General features: G+C 54.9%; 1 protein-coding gene across 7 annotated transcripts in view; it reads right to left on the bottom strand.

The window, feature by feature from the left end:
- Positions 1 to 21,961, bottom strand: part of Cdh23 (cadherin related 23) — a 373,574-nt gene that overhangs the window by 62,125 nt on the left and 289,488 nt on the right. For all 7 annotated transcript variants that reach the window (XM_023718494.1, XM_004623978.2, XM_023718498.1 and 4 more), the window contains 9 exons: positions 21,086 to 21,234; positions 14,678 to 14,813; positions 13,098 to 13,486; positions 11,020 to 11,121; positions 10,712 to 10,714; positions 7,418 to 7,567; positions 6,907 to 7,035; positions 5,556 to 5,684; positions 4,595 to 4,822 (listed from right to left, as the gene is read on the bottom strand). In XM_023718494.1, the coding sequence (XP_023574262.1) occupies positions 4,595 to 4,822; positions 5,556 to 5,684; positions 6,907 to 7,035; positions 7,418 to 7,567; positions 10,712 to 10,714; positions 11,020 to 11,121; positions 13,098 to 13,486; positions 14,678 to 14,813; positions 21,086 to 21,234 (1,415 nt within the window). The remainder of the gene's footprint in view (positions 1 to 4,594; positions 4,823 to 5,555; positions 5,685 to 6,906; positions 7,036 to 7,417; positions 7,568 to 10,711; positions 10,715 to 11,019; positions 11,122 to 13,097; positions 13,487 to 14,677; positions 14,814 to 21,085; positions 21,235 to 21,961) is intronic.

Genomic DNA, 21,961 nt, shown 5'->3' with positions numbered 1-21,961 from the left:
ATCCGAGCAGCCACAGGATGTCCTGCTGGCCGCAGGGCTAGGGCAGGGCTGGGGGTGCCCATGTGGGGTGAGAAGGCCAGCTGTTCTCCATGCACACAGGCAGGGAGAGGGCCAGGCGGGGTGCCTGAGCGTGAGCCAGGGGAAGCAGCGTTTACACAGAGGCAGGAAGGAGCAGGCTGAACAACACGAGAGTGCTCTGCACTCAGACAGGAGCTGAGCTGCTCAGGCCATGCCCCCACCCACAGACTATCCTGGGACCACCACTGGGGCCCTGCATAGCAGCACTGAGTACTGGGGGCTTTGTTTTTCTTCTGTTGGACAGATGACCTCTTCAGGTCCCCACAAGCTTAAGAAGCCAGTGTTTGTTATCTGGGACTTCAATTCATGCGTACGTAGCCTGTGTCAGGCCTCCTTCCTCCCCAGCCCCTGCCGAGATGCCCAAGGCTGGGGTCCAACTCTGGCCTCCCTGTTGCGCCTGTGTCCTTCCTCCCCAGGCCAACCCTTCCCCCCGCAGGGGCCTCCATGACCACTTAGACCTCTCTCTCCCGGTCTGGGCAGCCTGCCTTGACCTGGAGCTCACTAGAGGGCTGGAGCAGCACAGCGACTTCCCCTGGGCGGTGGAATTGTTCCTCATTGTGAGGCAGGCCTGGGGCTGGCCCGGATGTCTCTTGCAGCCCAGCTGTTCTGTGCTGGGGTGACACAGGGTGGAGACAGCCTGGGCTAGTGGCAGGAATGTCCGGGCTCTCAGAAAAGTAGGGGGAGAGACCCGTGAGAAAAACAGGGTGGGAGAGGGACTCAGATATAGAATTTAGGGGGGGCTTTGGGGAAGCTCTTGGCTACAGAATCTCAGGCATCCTCCTGGATGATAAGGATGCATATGGTGGCTGTCCAGGAAACTTCCCTGATTCTTGGGTCCGAGCTCCCTGTACTCCATGGCATCAGTGTCAACTCTGTCCCCTTGCCCCCATGCCAGCTCCTCAGTGCACAGGCTTAGGGAAGCAGCCCTGGGCCAACTCATCTTTGCCTCTGGAATAGGCAGACCTCCTTAGTGTTCATTGCACAGATGAATGATTCCTGCAGGGCCCCGTCCCCAAGGAGGGCTGGTCCTGCCTAGCACGGGGCCAGCTTGGAACCAGGAAGGGCACTGCAAATGGCAGCGAGGGGACAGGAGTAGGCCTATGGGATCTCTAGATCTCTAGGTCTCACAGATCTCTAGACAGATGGGTGCAGGCAGCGTGGCTCTCCCGCACCATAAGACCCTCTGACCTTCCCTGTGTAAGTGTCTGGGTCTGGTTGCTCTGGCTGCTTGAAGAAGGACTGGGCTCCTTTGAGCATCCACCCAGAGAAGGCTACGCAGTGGCAGAGAAGCCCCTGGATCTGGTTGCCTCCTGTTCCTTTAGGACACAAGGGGTTCACTGTCTGGCTCTGAGGGATTCACTGCCCAAGGTTGGGCCAGGGGAAGCAAATCTAAGGGTCCAGGGTTGCCTGGAGATGGCAGGCACAGGCTGCTGGGCCCCTGCTGTCAGCTTCTGCCCCACCCAAGCCTGACAAGACTTAGCCAGGAGCCACCTCCTCTGGGAAGCCTGCCCATCCCTTCTCAGTGCCCCATCTGCTGCTGGAGCCCCTGCACGAGCTTTCTTGTGGCCCCCCTCCCCACCAGCTGTGCCCTTCAGGCCAGAGCCATGATGTCTTCCCTCTGCAGTGCCTCTGGTGCCTAGCAAACAGCATCCAGGGAACACTGGCTGAGTACATAAATGAGTGAATGAACAAGCAAACAAAGGCAGCTTTGCACTGGGTTCTCAAACTACATCCTGTGATCACTGCAGTTTTGCTCAAGTACCTCCTCCAAAATTCAAATAAGGGGGACTTCTTTCCCCCAACCTGATGAAGCAGGGACAAAGTGCAGCAGGGACATACTCATTGTGAATGAACATTTTCCTCCTAGGAATCTCTTGCCTGTTAGTCCCTGGGACTGTTTGCTTCTGTTACAGTCTAGAAAGCCCAGGCCTGCAGCATGCTGCCCAGGCGCAGGCCTTGGGAGCCCTGCCCCCCATCCTGCCCACACCAGGGTGTCCAGGCCTTGAAAGAGCCCTGGAGAGGACCAAGGCAAGGCAGGAAGATGCTGCCTGCTTCATCCTCTGCCAGAGAGTTAGCACTGTGGGCCCTGCCTGGGGCAGGCCAGGGACAGTGGGCCCTGGAGGGCTTGGCAGAGGGCTTGGCCAGCAGCTGGGAGCTCTAGCTATGGGTCCAGCCCATGTTTTGGAGGGTCTGCTGAGCCCATGGCCCATCTTTCTGGATGGCCAGTGTGGTTCATCCATCTCTGACTCCCATTCTTCTGGAGTGAAAGGAAGCCTGATCTAGTCTCCACACCTTCGGGTCTTAGAATCATGTGTTCTGGTGTCTGCCTCCCGGGTGAGCCCAGGGCTTCAGGGTGTAGGTGGGATGGGGTATGGCGAACCCACATCTGGATGGAAGGAGCCGTGCGGCAGTGCTGTCACTGTACTCGATCTTTTCTCTGCCTCTTTCTCTCTAGCAGAGTTCTGCTCGTTAGGAGCTGTGATACACCTGGCCCTGAGCAATGAGCTAATTGTGATGATTCTGTTCCTCAGTGTTCCAACACCCATGTAGTCAGCATGCCCATGGTAATGCAAGAACTCTGGTGCAGGGGATTCTCACTTTTCTGATAAAGGGGCGAAGTAATTGGCACAGCTCGTTATCTTTCTTTCATCTTCCCTCCTTGAGTGAATCCTGACTTGAGGGCTAGAGCTACGGCAGCTGTGGCATAACCCTAAGGTATGACCTCTGCCGTGATCAAGCCTGAAATCAGCATCTGCAACGCACTCAGGAGGTCTGATGCGCAAAAGTGCATTCTGATTTCTGAGTGAGGTATCATTACTAGTAGCCAGACACATCTTGAAGTGCTGCTGGAGAAATGACCAAGATGATTCACCCTGCCCTGCAGCTGGGTGCAGTTGCAAAAGGTGTATGTTAACAATGGTCCCTCCATGTCACCACCATAAGTGATGCCCTTCCTGCCTCACCCCTGCGCCTGGGAAGTACACCTGTCCTGTCAGTGAGTGCCTACCTAGCGCACAGGATGTGGAAGACTGAAGTAACTGGATGTGACACCAGAGAAGGCTCTGGCTTGCCCGTGCTGGTTGAGGGCCCAGCCCAGGGGTGCCCAAGCCAGTTCTGCTTCCTCAACTCTCAGAATGGGCTGGGAGGGGTGGTGTCCCTGAGATTATTGGCCCAATCCCTTCTCCTCTGCAGAGAAAACCTAGTCAAAAAGCCTAGCCTGAACTGCTCCAAATCCTTCCCCAACAGGGCCATGCCCCAGGGGAGGCACCCAAAGATCACTCGTTGGGGTGGAAAGAGGCAAAGCCAAGGTCTTGCTTAGAATCGGGGTCCCCAGGTCCCTAGGCTGCAATGATGTGTCCAAACTTTACCCACCTCCTCCTGACACTATGAAGTTCTGTACCACTTAGTTCTGCAAACCTTAGTTTAACTCCCTATATCCTGAATCTATGTTGCCTTGTGACTTGCTTTGGTCAAGAGAAGTTGCACAAGGGGCCCTATGCCAGCTGCGGGCCTGGCATACTCGAGGGCTTGCATACCCCTTGCTCTCTTCCTTCCTAGTGCCGTGAGAACAGGCGTGGACTCCTCCGCTGGAGGGGTTGATCCTGTCTCAACCTGAATGGCCAACCCATCTCTAGAAGCACAACCACCAAGTGGCACACAGTGCCCACTCTGACCACAAGGAGGGAGCCCAGCTGAGACCAAAAGAACCACCCAGCTGAGCCTAGTCTGCACCACCAGCCTCAGAATTCCAGAGAAACCAATGCCACTGTTTCACACCTTGGGGCAGCATGTGGTTTATAGCAAGGCATGACAGTGGTAACAGGTAGTTGATACATCCTCCTCCTCCGCATGGTTTACCAAGTGCATCCACAGATATGAGCTAACGGGATTCACAAGACAACTTTGAGGTAGATACCATCTGCCTTTTGCAGACAACAAAGGTGAAATGCTCAGAGCTCTGACTCCTTCATTACACACAGCCAAAACTCACACCACTCACCAGTCCCTCCAGGGCTGTCACTTGGGTCCTACACAGCCACCACCGAGCCCCTATAGACCTGCCACCTGGCCCTCAGGCTCACACCCCTTTTTCACCTAGTGAACCTCATAGCTGGCTGAGGGCAGTGGTCCCATTCATTCAGACATTGACTGAAACACAGATTTCAGTCCTTTCCAACCCTCTCATGTTGCAAGTGTCATAGCAACATGACATGGGGACAGGTCCAGAGGACGATTTTTTCTCTGAGGAACCATCCCATTTCAGGCTCAGCCTCTACCCCCAGAGCTGCTCGGAGACAGCACAGGGCACTGAAGCAGGACTGGAGCAGCCGAGGACACGGGTAAACCATCTCCCACATGGCAGCCTCCATAAGAGCTCCCACCTGGCACATGGAAGGCATGAGGCAGGAGTCCTCAGTTCAGCCACTGCTTGAGGTTCTGCTCCCCCATCAGCCCCCTCACATGGATGGCAGAGCAGCCCCAGCCAGGCCCACACCCTGCGCCACCTGCCACTCACCGACAGCGTGGGAGTCCCCTCGTCCTCCACGGTGACTACCAGATGGTAGAAGCCCTGGCGCTCGCGGTCAGGTGGGGCAGGCCGCGTGGCAACCTCGCCACTGATGCGGTCCATGCGGAAGGTCATGTCCTCATTGCCCTCGGTGATGTAGTAGGACAGGATGCTGTTGATCCCAATGTCACGGTCTGTGGCTCTCACCTGGACCACGGCAGTGCCTCCACCCACATTCTGTGAGGGAAGCAGGACAGTAGTCATCCTGGATTCCAGGCCTGTCTTCCAGGGGTGCTGGTGAGGAGGGTGACTGAGGAGGCCGGGGTGGACACTGACCATGTGCTGTGGCTGGTGACAACTCACTGATTTTTTTTTTTTTCAGTACTGGGGATTGAACTCAGGACTTTAGGCTTGCCAGGCAGGTGCTTATGCCCTTGAGCTATCTCCCCAGCCCTGGTGACAACTCACTGAACCTGTGTATTTGGTTCTGTAGTTGCCCCATTCACAAATGAGAAAAGTGAAGTGAAAGAAAGAACACGTGCCATCTGCGTGCTCATCAGTGCCAAGTCTCGGGCACCTGGCCCAAGGTGGACTCTACCCTACACTCTGCTTTTCTGAACACTGCACTTGGAGTGATGACCAGCAGCACCAGCCAGAGATTCCAGTCCAGATGGCTCAAGCTTAGGACCAACCACATATACTTTGATTTAAAAAGTGGTACTCCCAGACTGAACCCTGGTTCCCTGTCCTGAGAAACAACACTCTCTTGTTTTCCTTTTCCCTCTTCCTTTTCCCCCTCACCTCAAAATATTCTGAATTTCAGCACCCAGGCTAAGCATTCAGGGCTTGATCATGTTGGGCTGAGGCCTGAGGGACCAGTGGGCCAGGCCGACATCGAAACAGGTGCCCTGTGGCCAGCTCTCAGCACTGTCCACACCAGCTGCCCTGCTGGAGGCCTGGCTACCCTTACCTCATTCACACTGACATTGTATCCAAAGGGACTTTCGATCACTGGAGGATTGTCATTGATGTCCAAGATGGTCACCTGCAGAATGTGGTCCTTCTTCCGAGGAGGGGTGCCGCGGTCGGAAGCCACGACCTGCACAGGGGAGAGGGAACTGGTTCCTTGCAGGGAGCACCAGGGAGGGCAGGGGTGCACTGCCCACCCCTGCTCTGGGTGGCCTGGCCAGCGCTGGCCTCTGCCCACGCCTCCCCTTCCTCCTCCACATTGCAAACAACCATTGCCCAGTCTCGTCAGGCATGGGAGCCTCCTTTGGAACCCCTGCCATGCACCCGGGTTGTTACTGCCTGTCCCGCCCCACTGTACTCCGCAGTGAAGCAGCACCTGCCCATGACCTTGGCCTGGAATCTGACTCTGCGATCAGCCCTCAGCTTTCATGGCCTCTAGGCCTTGCACTCAGATCTGTTCTCTGGCACACAGAGACAAAAACTGGAATAATCTTTTCTTTCCCCTTGACTTTTATACCCATCCACCTACACATCCATCCATCCATCCATCCATCCATCCATCCATCCATCCATCCATCCATCCACCCACACATCCATCCATCCATCCATCCACCCACACATCCATCCATCCATCCATCCATCCATCCACCCACACATCCATCCATGCATCCATCCATCCATCCATCCATCCATCCATCCATCCATCCACCCCCACATCCATCCATCCATCCATCCATCCATCCATCCATCCATCCACCCACACATCCATCCATCCATCCATCCAAGACAGGGTGTTGCTATTTAGTCCAGGCCAGGCTTGAACTTGCTATGGAGCCCAGGCTGGCTTTGAACTTGTAGAAATCCTACTGTATCAGTCTCCCAAGGACTGGGATTACAGGTGTTCACCACCATAGGATAACTGGTTTAGCAGGCCTTAGAGCCTAAACACGGGCAGAGCCAGCCTCTGGAAACCTCAGCGCTGGCCCACTGGTCATGGCTCCATAGCCAACCGCCTGGCCACAGCAAGTGAGCACGAATGGTGCCTCCGGGGCTTCTTGCATGTGCCAGTGTTTCCCACCTCAGCAGATGCAGGCCACGTAGGGTTCTTTTGCCCATTCCACCGATGGGGAAACTGAGGCCCAGGCAGAGGAAATAACTTGCCCAAAGTCACACCGCCTTATGGGACAGCCAGGGCACCACCAGTTCCCCCAGCCATACTCTCCCTGGCTGGCAGAGTTGGACACAGACACTGACACTCTTTGGCCTGGGAACCCAGACGGCACCCAAGTCCTCCTTCCTGGTCAATCTCACTTGTGCTCCCAGCCCTGAGAGCTGCAGCCCGCCCGTGTCACCTTGAGGATGTAGTGGTCCAGCTCTTCTCTGTCCAGGGGCCTGGCCACAAACACTTCGCCAATGGAGTCATTGGTGGTGATGATCTCAAAGGCCCCAGCAATGTTGCCAGAGGCCAGGGAGAAGACCACCTGTCAGAGGGGAGGGTGAGGGAAGGAGGCAGGGAGGGGTGGGGACAGGTTAGGTCAAAGGGCTGTCTGGTTTTCCCGAGCCCACCCTCTTGGGGGCCTTCTGTTCAGCAAGGCTGCTTGAGAAGTGAGTTTTGCTTGTGAGGTGTTTCAGGCCCTCAGGATGAGGTAACAGGGCCACGGAGGCAGCGCCACACCTGTGGCATGCACCCGATCCTCTGGAGGTCACTGTGGTAGGTCTCCTACCACAAACCTGAGCTTGCCATACTTTCTCAGACCACAGGGCCTCTGCACATACTGTTCCCTCTGCCTGGCTCATATTTCTCTCTTGGTTGTGTTAACTTCTATGCCTTCTCCCAATCTCAGCCTTAGCCCTGGTGCTCACCTGCCCATTGCTGCCTGCATCAGGGTCCCGGGCCTTGACAGTAGCTACTCGCTGGCCCACGGGGCAGTCCTCAGGCACACTGACCAGAGAGTCAGAGGTGAAGTCGAAGCGGGGGCTGTTGTCATTCTCATCCAGCACGGTAATGTAGACCTGGGGGGTGAATGTGCTTAGGGACCTACTGCCACTTTCCTCTGCCTGGCCACTGGTGCTGCCATCCTGCCCAGCAGGGAGTGGACTAGAGGTCAGGTCTGGGCTGGCCACCTCCAGGGCCCAGAGCCTTTGCTCCTTGCAGCCTGGGGCAGGGGCTACCTTGGTGGTGCTGGGCTGGGAGGGCAGGGAGGAGGCCCACAGGACCCTCAGAGATGGTGGAGATGGGAAGAGGCAGGCCCTGACCAAGGGGACAGAAGTTGGAATGCCAGCTTGTATCAGCTCAGCTTCTTGCTTTTTTTTTTTTTTTGTTCTTCTTCAGAAAAACAAGAAATCCAGATTTTCTAGTGAAATGAGCCAGTGAGTCATAAAAATTAAAGATGATGTGTAGGCTGCTCAGAACACATCTGATGGCCAGACACTGGGGACTTCCTGGCATCTCGGGATCAACAGGAGGAAGCAGGGCCCGAGGGGGAAGGGACAGTGCCTGGGATTCCAGGGGACAGGGCCGGTAGGAAGGCAGGTAAATCTCCAACCATCTGATAAACCGTACATATTCACAGAGCCCACCACTTTGTATCAGCAACTTGGCTCCTCTTGGGGGGCTCACTGCGGGCTCCACCCCAGCTATAGCTGGGACCAAAGGTGCCCTGAATTCCGTAGTGGGGTGGTGGGGAGGTGGGTGGTTTTGGGGACCTGGGGCCAGGCCTGTGCCACTGTCCTGCCTTAGGCTGATTCCCACCTCTATCCCTGAGGGGGCTTAGGCGCCCCTCTGTGAGACCCCTGGTCTCTGCTCCGCAGTGGATGTCTTAGAGCAGCCTACCACCAGCCTAGGTTCACGTCTTGGTTCTAGCCACACTGCCGCATCCTCAGGTGGCTCACAGGGCAGGGGTGACAAACCTATGGCACCTATGCTACTTTGGGCTGTATCCCTGAGAGCTCTCAGAGGTTCGCCATCGTGGCTGTAGGCTGATGAACAGGACCAACTCAGCTAACTAGCTGTGCATATGTAGAAAAAAGTATCTGGCCAGAAAGTTATTCAACCTTTCTAGCTTTCTGTTGCTCAGCTGAGAGTTAGAGCAAGACCATCTATAGCACTAGGATATGGGAGGAATCGCTGAGCGAACGGAAAGTTAAGGGTGGCACCAAGGCCTCCAGCCCCCTCCGCCTAGCTGGCAGACGTGCGTGTCTTCCCTCGACAAGATGGTGCCCATGCACTGTGAATGCCAATCAGTGAGCTGGTTCCTTGAGGACCCTGAGCCCCGTCTGCTGCCCCCTGAAGCAAACAGCATCACCTACTGCACTGTTCTGCAGGCAAACCCCAACAAGTGTCTGTGGCCTCATCCCTCCAAACTCCCTTGCTCTCGCCATAGCCTCCTTTGAGCTCAGCACCCTTGCTCAGACCCAAGGGCCTCCACGCATGCTGACCCCACTGCCTGAGGCACTCTTCTTTCTTGGCTGTGTTAACTGCTTGGAATCCTGCAGACCTCAGCCTGAGTCTCTTCCTCAGGGAAGCACTCCTTGGTTGCCCTGACACTCCCCACTGAGTGACCTATGGCTGTCCTAAGCTGCTCCAAGGATTCCTCTCACTCTTTTATGCGGAGGCAGGGAGGTGTCTGAATTTGGTTTTCCCTGTACCCTGAACCCTGGCATAGTCGGTGACCCTGCCATGATGACCACTGGCCTGGTGCAGGGGTTGGGACAGGCGACAAGGAAGAACACATTGCACAGAACACAGTGGTACACCGCTCCGGAGCTCCTGCTACAGGGCAGCCCCGCCCCTTCCTGTGTGCCTTGCACAACCTGCTGCCTGGACAGGGCGGAGTCAGGTGGAGGTGAGCTGCGGTTGGGCTTCTGGGCTCACAGAGGAATCTGCCACCTCTGTGGAACTGCTCCCCTCCTCCACCTGAGTCCTTCAGCAGAGTTGGGGACAGGGCTGCGCATCAGGGCAGCACCCCAGGAGCTCCAGGAGGAAGCCGTGGCTGCACAGGGTGGCTCTGCTCCCTATACATTTCTGCAGAGTGTGGAAAGGCCTTGCCAGCCACACAGAGGAGTGCCACAGCCTTAGGGGACACTGCTCCCTGCTGTCTCTGCACCTCAATTCCCTCAATTCCTTATGGCACTGAGGAGGCCAAGTGGCAGCGGGGCCACTGTGCACTGATGAGGCTGGGATGAGCGCTCCAGATGAGTGTTCCCCCACCTCCCCAAAACTCAGGCCAGGGGACCTACCTGGCACTGACAGGGGGGCAGACCCAGGCCCTGGGCTGGCTCATGAACCATGAGTTAGGGGCAGCCAGCCACACCAGGGGCTGCTTCAGGGGGGCACCTCCAGGAATGTGGGGGGCCCCACGCAGCAGCATGGCCTCTAGGCCTGGATCCTGGGTGGGCTTCCCTCCATTGGCTATGTGTAAGGGACTCAGGCAGTTAGGAAGTGTGGCTGTGACCACAGCTTAGGAGCCTGTGGGATGGCTGGGTCCCAGTGCCTCAGGGGCTGTCAGGTGGTTTCCTGACCCCTCCCCCAACTCAGCCCACAGCCTGAGCCCCTGCCTGCCTCTCCCTTCAGGCCTAGCCCTTTCCTGGAAGCATTTCTGGCACTGGGACCTCAGGGTCGCCCTGCCTGTGCCAGAGGCCCAGGGCGGTGACTTACAGCTATCTTCTTGAGCACCCCCACCTTGGCACTGTGCACCCCCCTCACACGCACCTTGGTCAGCAGAGTAAGAGAGTGGAGGTACCAGCCAGGGCACAGGGCAGAGCACACTTTCGCCATGCCTGGCTGTGCGGCAGGTTCACAGGAGGTTGCCTATCGGAGACCTGCTGCCACTTGTCACATCTTTGAGCAAGACAGTACTGCTGATGTGACCTTCATTTTAGACTTGAGGAAGGGAGCACTGCCTATGTCACATGGCCATGAGGGCAGAGCTGGCGCAGACCCCAGGGTCCCTCTCTTTGCATGTTCTAACTGCTCCTCTGTTAGTGCACCCCCATCTGACTGGATGGAGCAGGGGATGTGCCCGAGGGGTGTGGGCTCTGAGTGCAACTGTGGGGGGACTGGGAGACCAAGAAGGGGGTGACAGGAGATGGCCTGCCCACCTGTCCCTGTGCTCTGGGTCAGGAAAGGTGGGAGGCACTTCCGTCCGCAGTACTTACCTTCTGCAGGCGGCGAGGAAGAGGGGGAAGGAGAGAAAAGGGATGCAGATGGTTAGTGTGTGGCTGTCCACCCCCACCCTACCTCCTGGCCTGTTGAGGATGCTGCCCTCCACCCCATCCTGGGCCCAGGCTGCCTGGGAGGGGATCCTGAAGAGGGGACATGGTGGTCTCAATGTGGTCCCTGTGCTAGCAAGACCCGATGCCTGTCCGATGCCCAGCCTGCATGTCGAGTGGCTGGGAGGCGTGGGCCTGGGAGCATTTGGGTGGGCACAGGCTATACCCCTGGGCTTGCAGCCAGGACCACTCACCACAGTGGAGTCCACCTTGGGGCCACCATCGTCCGCCACCACTGTCAAAGTGTAGAAGTCACCCTTTTCCCGGTCTACCAGGGCTTTGACTGTGATCACGCCCTGCAGGGAGGAACCAGTGAATGACCCAAGTCTCCACAGTCTCCAGGCAGAGTGCTCCTGTCCACCACCCCTTTGGCCTGGCACAGCTGCCCTGTGCAGTCAAATTCCCACTGCTGTCTCCATGCCTGCTGGGATTGCCCCCCGCACCCCAAGACTTCTGGTTCCCGGCCCAGGAGGACTCTGTTCTTGCCTGGCCCCCAGGTTCCCTGTGGGTCCCCTCCTCACACAGTCCCTGTGGCACTCTGATGGGCACCCTTCATTAATCCCACCTCTGCACCTAGCCTGAGAACCGCGGAAGGGTTGGGAAGGGTCTTGTTCATCATGTGATCCCAGCATCCCCTGGGACAAGCCCGCAGGCTGGTCATTCACACCTCGCCTTTTGTATTTGTTTTCCATACTCCGTATTCAACCCAGGGCCTTCAGACTGAGCTACATCCTTAGCCTTTTTCTTTTCTTTTAAATTTTTCTTTCTTTCTGTTTTTTGAGACAAAAAACTTAGTTAAATTGCTCAGGCAGAGCTTGGGAGATGGCTCAGTAGAATAAGTGCTTGCCTGGCAAGTGCAAGGGTCTGAGTTCAATCCCTGGTTCCGAAAAAAAAAAATTGTATTAAATTGCCTAGGCAGGAGTTGAACTTGCACTCCTCCTATTTTAGCTTCTCAAAGTACTGGGATTACAGATATCTAGCACCATGCCCTTACCTATTTTCAAAGAAGATATTCTGATAAAAGGCAAACTAAAATGAAGATAGAGGATTAGAAGCCAGAGAGCAGCTAAGAGGTAGCTACAGCAGACACCTAGTAAGAATAGATACGTGCTAAAGAACAAAATTTATATCTGAGCTTCCTAGTAGCCAAGGTAAAAAGGGAATTATGACAGTTGACATAGCTTTCTGAGACACTGAAATAATAAGAAATATATTTGGTGTCTGTTCCTGTAGGTGGCACAGGGCTCCTCAAATTCTTGTTGATTCCTGGGGAAAAAGGCTCTAGGAATGTTTTGTTCTAATAGTTGGTCTATGAACCCTGATTCCTGACAGAGTTCCCAATCTTTTGAAATTTCCCTGGGCTGGTGAGATGGCTCAGTGGTCTAAAGCACCTACTTAGAACAAGCTTAGCAAAGCACAGGGACCGCGGTTCAATCCCCCAGCACCACATGCCAGCCAGCCCCGCCCCCTGGTGGGCTGAGCTGGCCACACACACACACACACACACACACACACACACACACAGAAATTTCCCAGGGGATAGGAGGATTTTTTGTTCTAAGGAGGCAACTCTTGCTGGGTTCCTGGGTTAGGGTGAGCACCAGAAGAACCAAGTCATGCTCAGAACCTGGGACTTTTCCTCTCACCCCTCACGCTCTGCACTGCAGAGAGAGCTGCAGACCGAGTTAGTAACTGCTTATGCGTGTACACAAAGCCTCCATAACTTCCTGAACTGCACAGCTGGGGGTCTGTGGACTGGCTTTGAGGGGAGGGCTGTGTGCCTGGAGGGGACACAAAGCCCCTGGGCCATCCTCTACTTCTTCCATGATGTCTGTCATCTCTAGCCTTTCAAATCATCTTGGGGGTACATCAGCAACAGTAAGCAAAGCACTGCCTGGGCCTGAGAGCTGTTCTCAGGAATCCACCTGCAGGTTCTGTCTCCAACTCTTGGCAGAGCTGCCTGGTATTAAACCGAATCACAGAGTACCCAGCTGGTGGCCGGCAACACTGAGGACCAGAGGCAAAGTACTCTGTGATGGAAGCAAGTGCAGGCTACTTAGAGTTTCCCATGATACACTTTAGTTGCCTAGTAACAAGGAGGATCCCCGGTTGCCTACGAACAGCATTACCTTAGCCCTAAATACCAAAGGAAATACCTTATGGGGATCTATCTGAAGGACACTTCATGAGAAACAGGTGGGGCTGTGCATGCCGAAGGGGCTCAGTGAGTGTTGTTAGACTGAAAGGCTCACAGTGCTGGCCTGCCCCTCACCGTGTAGGCATCAATCTTGAACAGGGCTTTGGCCTGGGCACTGGTGTGGGCATCAAAGCGGTAGGTGATCTGGTTGAGGTTGTCGATGGAGAAGGCTTGGACCCGCACGATCTCTGTGCCCAGGGCTAGGTTCTCCATGATGGTCACCTCATAGGAGGCGTTGGAGAACTGCACGGCTTCATCCAGTTCGTTGAGCAGCGTGACATAGACGCTGCAGAAGCCCTGGTTGAAGGGCGGGGCCTGGTCGGTGGCAGATACGTTCATCAGGTAGCTAGTCTTGGTCTCGTAGTCCAGGTAGTCTGTGGTGGTGATCAGTCCCGTGCTCTCGTCGATCTCAAACTTTCCTTCCGTGCCTGACAGGATGCAGTAGTTCACCAGGCCTCCATCTCCTGCAGGAGAACACAGAGCTTGTGCAGTCCTAGGGGGGACAGGGCTAATTCTGAGGGACACGGCAGAGGCCCTAGCCAGCATGGCTGGTGTATGGTGCCCCCACCTGTATGGGCCAGATCAGCCCAAGAGAGGTGGCAGAGGACAGGGTTAAGGTCAATGTGATGGCAAGACCTGGGATACTGGTGACCCCCACTGGGGGCTTGGTCTTGGCATTAGAGGCTCCGCTCCCTGGGACCTCAGGTGCAAGTTCAAACCCCTGGCTTGGATGTTTGGACAGAAGGTCCCTTGCAGTGGGGACTTAGACCTAGAAAGCTTTGGACAAAGTAGCATTCTCAGAGGTGGCCACCCTGGCCCTTGGTGTCTCTGATGGGCTTCGGTGCCAAGCACAGGGTTCTCTCCACCCACTCTCCAAATTCCTGTGCCTTGAGATGCACCTTTCAAATGGAGCTAGAGCTGGGATCCCTTCACTGAAGGCCACAGACCCCCCAAGGGCAGGAAAAGGAACAGACATAAAACCCTAGACTCCCAAATCCTAGCCTTCCTCGGAATCACTTGCAAAGCTCAGTACAGATGAGCCTTTATCTAGGGCTGGCATCCACGGCTTTTGCTACCCTCTAAGGGCTGCCTGGCCCAGGAAGGGCCACGAGCCACTCTGTGCACAAAGTCTGTGACCTGTGCAGCACCAGCACTGTCCAGGAGCACTGAGCACCCTGCTGGGCTGCGGGGGAGGTGAGGGCGTGGAGGGGTGGTGGAACCACCAGGGCAGCTGATGCCTGGGGCAGGCAGGGGCTGGGGGTGCAGTAGGCCCCAGGAAATGAGGCTGGACTCCTCTTTGCTTTGCACTGTGGCCACCTCTGGGAATCAGGGGCTTGCAGGCTGTTTGCAGAGGGTGCTGAGGCCTGCCTCTCCCATGGCCCTGTGCCCTGCAGGCCTTAGCCCCTTCTGTAAGGCGCTGCACCAGAGGCTCACAGGAAGGTGCCAGTCCTAAGAGGACAAATGTGGACTTGCACAGCGTGACCTCAGAACAGCTCCTGGGATGCCACCCCCTCAGGCCTGGGCATCCGGCAGGGTGTGACCAAGGTGCTCCCAGGGTCCCTGTCTGGCCAGGGTATAAGGGACTAGGTGGGGGTGGGTGACTGCACTGGGGAGCAGAGAATGGCTGTGAGCAGCGGGACTCCTGCTGGCCTCACCAGTGTCTCGGTCCGTAGCTCGGACGACAATGACCGATGTGCCGATCCCTGAGGTCTCTCGCAGCCCCAGGCGGCTGTACTGCTGCTGTGTGAACACAGGGGCCTCGTCGTTGACATCCTCCACGTACACAATCACCTGCAGAGTTGGGCATGCAGTCAGAGCAAGCAGAGAGGGGGGCTGGGTGTGGCCACTGAGGCTGGCTTACATGGCCACCGCACTCTCTGCCAGCTGGGCGGCCTGAGACTGTCTGGCTGGTCACCAGGTCCTCCCTTTGCCTGGCACCCTGAGCATGGTTGGTGCTCAAATATCCTGTGTTCAAGAATGAAGCTCGTCTTGCAGAATGTGGGAGCGCATGTCTGTCAGCACCAGGGAGGCTGAGGCTTGACGATCACCTTGTGTTGGAAGGCAGCCTGGCGGACACAGCGCGTTCAAGGCCAGCCTGAACTACTTAGCAAGATCGTGTCCCCAAAAATAAAACGAACAAACAAGAAAAGAATGCGCTTTATCTTACCCTTGGCTCTGACACGAACCCTGTGGGAACCTGGACCTAACTGCTGGCTCTCTCGGGCCATCAAGTTGCTCCACTATGAAACGGTAACATGACTGTAATCACTCAGACTGCCTGTCACGCCTAATGCCGTTAGGAAGACAAACTGAACCAGGGCCTAAGGAAGTGCTGGAAAGCGAACCGTTTAAATGTCAAAATACATCTAGGAGAACAGACATTAAAATGTAATGGTGGGTTAGCGAAATACAAGGCAGAACTGTGTTGAGATACCTCTCACCCACCAGAATGGCTACCATTAAGAACACAAAAAAGAATAAATGTGCCCGGTGGAGGGATGCAGGCTACAGCCTTTGAGAGGCTGAGGCAGGAGGATAGCAAGATTGAGGCTGGACTGGACTTTATAGTAGGCTCTGTTTCAAAAAATTGGTGAAAAATTGATTAATTCTGATAAAGAAAGGGGGTAAAAAGGGACACTTGTACACTGCTGACGGGAATGTAAGTTAGCACAGCCACACTATGTAAATCAATTTGGGAGTTCCTCAAAAAATTAAAAATATACTATGTAGCCTGACATGGCAATGCATGCCTATAATCCCAGGACTCCAGAGGTTGGCGCAGGAGGGTTACACATTCAAGCTCAGTCTGGCAACTTAATGACTTAGGGAAACAGTCTCAAAATAAAAAAAATAGAAGAGCTGGACATGTAGTTTGTTAAGGTCCAGGTTCAGTCTGGGGGTAGGGGTGGGAAGAAAAGATCTACCACAGGACCCAACCATCACACTCCTTGGTGTCTTGCCAAAGGAATTAAAGTCAGCAGACGGCAGTGAGACTTGCATGCCCACGTTGACCAAGGTATAGTTCACCACAGCCAACTAAACATGGCATATAAACACAGTGGAATAGTATTCAGCCATAAAGACGAACAAAGCTAGGCCACCTGCAGAAAAAAATGGATGGAACTGGGGACCATCATGTGAAGGGAAATAAGCCAGGCCAGAAAAACAAGTATTGCGTGATTTCCCTAAGATGTGGAAATCTAATTAACTAAAAGCCACAAAGATGACATGAAAGTGGAAGGGAGGTTATTTTTAGACAGGAGGAAGGGAATAAAGGCTAGTGGAAGGGGGAAGGGCAGTGGGAAGTGAGTATAAGCCTCGGGTGCCAGAAACGCCACAGCGAACCCAAGAGTTTGTGAAAATTGATCCACGCCAATAAAGACGTAAAGGAGGTTTAACAGCGAGTCAGCCCTCGGGCCCCTTCAGGACTGGCAAGTGCCTTCTCTTGGTCAGCCTGTGTGGCTGGCACTTTGCTGGCTGCTTTTCCTTCCTGGTCCTCACCCCTCTGGCTTTCTCTAGGGACACTTCTCAGTAATGACAGCAATCCTGGTCTCAGGGTTGGCTTCTGGGGGCTCCACCCAAGGCCATGGGTGTTTCTGGATCCTAAAATTATGTGTAATTTTCCTCACACTTCATCTGGTGACTCCAAGTTCCTTTTCATGAACACGGATGTCCTGCACAGCAAAAACAAGGCTGTGAAAGATGTTTCAGGGGAGTCAGTGGTGCCGCTGTCCTCTCCACCATCTCTCATGGCTAAGGAGAGTTCAGGACTTGCTTTCTGTCCACAGGAATTAAGCGCCACCTTTCAGGACCAGAGACACTCCTTTCCTGAGCTTTGGGGGTTGTGGAGCAGGGTGTAGAAAGACCTGCGGGGAAGGAAGTGTTTGGGGAGGCCACTATGGGTGGCTCCCCACAGAGCTGTAGGGAGGCCCAGGCCCCTGCCTCCTGTGGAAGATGGGGACAGAGCCCGAGCAGGGGGTGTGACGTGCTCAACAGCTTGCAGTAACCGGAGGGCTAGACCGAGGACCGGTTTCTCCCCATGCCCATCTACCAAGTGTCAGCTCCTGGCTCTGGGCTGGGGATGAGCGGGCTCAACAGAACCTGGGCAATGGCACTGACAGCAGGACCTGAGACCCACGCAGCCTCAGAACTTGGCACTGGCTGCTGAATGGTCACCACCTTGGGTACCAGCCTGGAGTCACTCCACAGCTGAGCTGGGAGCTTGGAGAGATTGGCAGGAGTGCATCTTCTGGCTAGGACAAGTAGAAGACAGATGGGGACACGGCAGAGTCAGGAAGGCTCTCCAGCAGTGTCACAGAACTGTTGTGTCCAGGCACTGAGAATCACTATGCAAACTAAAGTGCTCGCCCAGGGCCCAGCTGTTTACAGAACCATCTGCATTTGGCTTCAACCAAAACTTGGCTGGAGAGGTCCTGGGTGGGGTGGGTGTGAGGGGAACTTGCATGGATGAATTTCAGGAACTCTTTTTCGGTAAACAGAAACTAACTGTCCATCTATCAGAGCTGGGAGACTGCCCTTTCCTGAGTCTGCTGGCTCCAACGACCTTGACTCCCAGGGCTGTGGGGAAGAAACAGGATGGGTCTGACTGCAGAGAGGAAGAGGAGGAGGGAGATGGCCTGGAGCCTGGCCACATGCCACGTGGCTCTTGTTTTTAGCAGCAGAGCAGGAGGCAAGAAAGGTAGAGTGTGGTTTGTGAGTCTGAAAGACACAGATGTACAGGAAATACAGGTCTGTAGAGGGTTTTTTTTTTTTTTTTATGTGTTTAGTATAGGGTCTCCCTATGCAACTCAAACTCATAGTGATCCTCCTATTTTCAGCCTCCCCAATGCTGGGATTACAGGTACGTGTCACCACGCCCAATCTCAGTGGCCAGCTCAGTGCACCCAGTCTCGGTGTACCTGGTCTCAGTGGTGCATGACACGTAGTGCTGGGGATTGAACCCAGATCCCTACGCTTGCCTAAGCAGGTGATCAGTCTGTTGAGCTATCTCACCGGTCCAAGTCTGCAGAGGTTTTGCAGAGTGGGAGGGAGCTGTGGGGCTCTTTGGAGAACTGGACCTGATATCTGTCCTGGGCTGATCCCTCTAAGGGGACAGGCCAGAGGCATGGGTGGGTCATGCACCTCAAGACACCCAGGCTCCTTATGCTGCACAATAAATCACTGTGCATGTGTATGTGGTACAAGTGACTGAAGCAGGGCCTCTCACGTGCTAGGAAACTCTCCAGCACTGAGCTCCGCCTTGGCCCTTTTTCCTTTCTTTTGAGACACAGTCTTACTAACTTGCTCAGGATGGCCTTGGACTTGTGATTCTTCTACCTCAGCCTCGCAGGTTGCTGGGATTACAGGTGTGCACCATCGCTCACCACTTTCCTCCATGCATCTTGGCTGCCCTGGCTCTCAAGAGATGTGGAAGCTGCCTATCTCGAGGGCCATCAAGCCTCCAAGCAGGGGCCTCAGAGTTACTCTCTGGGGATGAGACTGTGGCTTCCCACTGTGCTCTGGAGAGCCTTCTGTGGGCGTATTGTGGCTAGTGCATCATAGTGATTACAACAAACGTGGTTCTACCCTTACTGCTGGGTGATCTTTTGGCATTATGCTCCTTATCTGTAAAATGGGTGTAACAGCAGAGCCAACTCAGGGTAGTTGAGAGGGCTGGCTAGAGTGCAGGCAGCACCCAGGGCAATGCCTGGCGCAGTCCTACGAGAGTTTCCGACCCTCAGTGGAGGAGGAGATGGAGAGAGGGGTGGGGTGCTGAGAGGACGTGGCTCAGGGTGGCCCAGCTGGGTTTGATCTGTTTTACTGGGATATCGCATACCATTTGCTTTAAAAAGAAAGTCAGTGGCTAAAAATGGCTAAGATCGCTATTTGCAATAGTGATGCCAAGGCACTGACTGGCAGGAGCAGACCTGGACATGGGCGGCTGCCACTTCGGGAGGGACGATAAAGTGGTCGTGGTTAAGAGGCCTCAAGTCCGGGACCCCAATCCAGTTGGTGCCAGCTCCTCTCTGGCCTGAAGTGGGCATCGCGAAGGGCAGGGAGTGTGAAGCAGGCTGCACAGGCCTGCAGGGCTTGGGCTGCTGTCACCCTCAGTCACGGGCTCTGCAGGGCCTGACCCCTCTGTCATCTCCACCTGGGCAGATGCTTCTCGAGGGCAGCTGAGGGAGGGAGACTAGGTTCTCACCATCTGCTCCAGGCTTCCTGGTTAGGCTGAGTCACCTGTCCCAGCCTACCCTCGGGGACATTTAGTGTGACATGTGACGTGACGTGGGGGCCAGGTAGGCTTCCATTTCGTTGTTTCCAGCCTGGGGAAATGGGGTGAGATGGGCTGATAAGAGCTGCTGATTCCGTGCCACCCACTGCTCTAGGTAAAGTCCCTGCCTGCTCTGTGCCGCTTGGCCTATGGCCCTCCTCCTACTCCCAGGTGACACTGGTTGGTGTCTGACTCACTTCCCATGCCACAGGGGAAGAGGCTGTGAGCTGAGGTGGGAAGAGGTGGCTGCAAGAGGCACTGTCGTCTTCAGCCACGTCAGTAGAAGCATCCGTGTTTCTGACCATTTGGGAAGGCTGAGTTGGATTTGATTTTAGCCACTCAAGTGGGTTAAAAAAAAAATTACAAAACAAGAATACATCTGATTGGACAGCTAGGAGTGGGGGTTGGAATATTTCAATGGAAAAGGATTAACTTGGACTCAAGAGATACAGCCTCTAGTCCTGATTCTATCGTTAGCAACCTCTCTGTGCCTCAGTTGCCTCATCAGTACCCTGGGGTTGGCATCTATATCTCTGTGAGACATTCTCAACTCCCTCTGAGGTAGGATAGACGAAAAGAAAGATAGCTAGAATGGAAACAAGGAAAGTTGTAATTTTAGAAGTGCATATAGCTTCATACAAAAAATTTCTCAAGCTCTTTCTTTTCTAGGAAACTCATTCCCAAAGAACTTCCGAAGGGTCTTAAAGGCACGGTCAGTCAAGCTGGGGCCTGTGCGCCTCGCCTGCAAGCTGTCTTTCCCCCTGGGAGAGCGGGCTGTAATCCTCAGCTTCACGCACAGACAATGGCTTGCACTCTAACCCAGCCTCCAGATGGGTAACTGACAACCAGCAGTACACGTCTGAGATCACACATCTTTTTGTTTGTTTCTTGAACAGCAGAACAGACTGTTCTATGTAGTCCAGGCTGGACTTGAACTTGTGGACTTGAATTCCTGCCTCCCAAGTGCTAAGATTACAGGTGTGTGTCACTGCACTTGGCCTTGATCACTTTTTTTTTTTTTCTCACTTGTGTATTTGATACAGGGTCTCACTATGCAGATTGGATTTGTGGTAATCCTTTTGTTTTCAGCCTCCCCAGCACTGGGATTACAGGTGTGCACCACCATGCCAGGACTCAGTTGCCAGCTCAGCACACCCTGCGGGGGGAGCCAGTGCAACAGGCAGGACTGGGGATCAAACTCTGGTCCCCACGCTTGCCAAAGCAGGTGTTTTGGCTGCTGAACTATCTTGCCGGCCCTTAGATAATTTCTTGAAGAGGACCCAAGACCACATAATTCATCCAGCTCCAGGGTAAAAGGTATCCCTCTTTCAAGGGCCCACACTCTATTGTCTTTGAGAGCATACTTTACAATTCTGCCTACTAAACCTTCTATGTCCCTCACTGAGGCATCTTGAAAGTTGCTTTCTTTGTGATGGAAGTTGGCAAGCCAGCAACCTACCGCATGAGGTGCCCATCTGCTTTAGGGACCTTCCTGGACCCCGACTGATGACAATCTTAGGGAGCTGCCTGGATGTAGGGGCTCCAGTGGTAGAGACATCTCTTTCCCCCAGGACAGATATCAGAGTCACTGTTCCCTTTCCACAGCTTGAGAAATTGAGGCTCAGAGCCAAGTGATGAGCCTGAGATCTCAAGCTGGGCCAAGCCTGTGGTGCCCTCACCAAGCCCCTAACCCAGATGCCACTCAGCATCTGGGTGGCCCTGCCCCTACCCAGTCCCAAATGGTGGCTCTGGGGTCCAGCTGTGACCTTGGCTTGCCTAACCCAGGCCTCACCCTGACGGAGCTGCGCATGGGGCCCAGGTCGTGGTTGTAGGCCTCCACTGTCAGTACGTGGGATGAGTTCTGTTCGCGGTCCAGAGGCCGGGGGCCTCGCATCAGAAGCCCGGTGCTGACATGGATCCGGAAGTTGTTGCCATGGTTACCTGTGTGGAGGGACAGGGGTGAGGTCTGCAGCAGGATGCTGGTGAGATGGTGGAATTAGGGAGTTCAGGCCCCTGGGATGCTGATCCTCCCTGCCCGGGGATCCTGAGAGCTGGGCTATACTCTACAGTGGCCAGAAGATCTGAACCTCATGCTGTCTTGGGCTGGCAGGAGGATCTGGGCACTGTGGTACTTGTTTGTGTGTTTGGTTGGTTTTTGAGAAAGGGCCTTGATATGTACGCCAGGCTGGCCTCGAACTCACTGAAATCCTCCTACATGGATCTGGGCAGTATGATGAGAACCAAACCAGGTTCTAAGTGGGTGGCTGAGGCCAGGATTTAGTGAGCATCTCTGCGCTGGCCTGGTGCCCATTCTTTATCCTTCTCCCTTGTGTTTCACTCTCTTCAACTCCCCATCTCTAGTTTATATAAGGTGACTGTGATTGTGGCTCCAGAAGTGGGCAGATTAGTGGGCTTTCTTCTCTGGCCACAGGGATTGGCTCATGGAGGGCACCTGATTCTAGCTGGACCAATGAGAGCAAACTCTTGATCCAAGGCCCCCAGCCAGGCTGACGGCCTTGTGGGCACCATGGCCCAGGGTAGGCCAAGAATTCCCCTTTCCTCTCCTGGCCCTGTGCCCACGTGCAGTGCTTGGGTCTTCCCTGGCCTCCTTGCCAGACCCATGGCAGCGCCACGAAACTCGGCTGCCCCAAGGCAGCAGGCCGGGCCC

Source organism: Octodon degus, unplaced genomic scaffold (genome assembly GCF_000260255.1).
Source record: "Octodon degus isolate 3935 unplaced genomic scaffold, OctDeg1.0 scaffold00005, whole genome shotgun sequence".
NCBI lineage: Eukaryota > Metazoa > Chordata > Mammalia > Rodentia > Octodontidae > Octodon > Octodon degus.
This window is presented reverse-complemented; position numbering and strand designations above follow the sequence as displayed.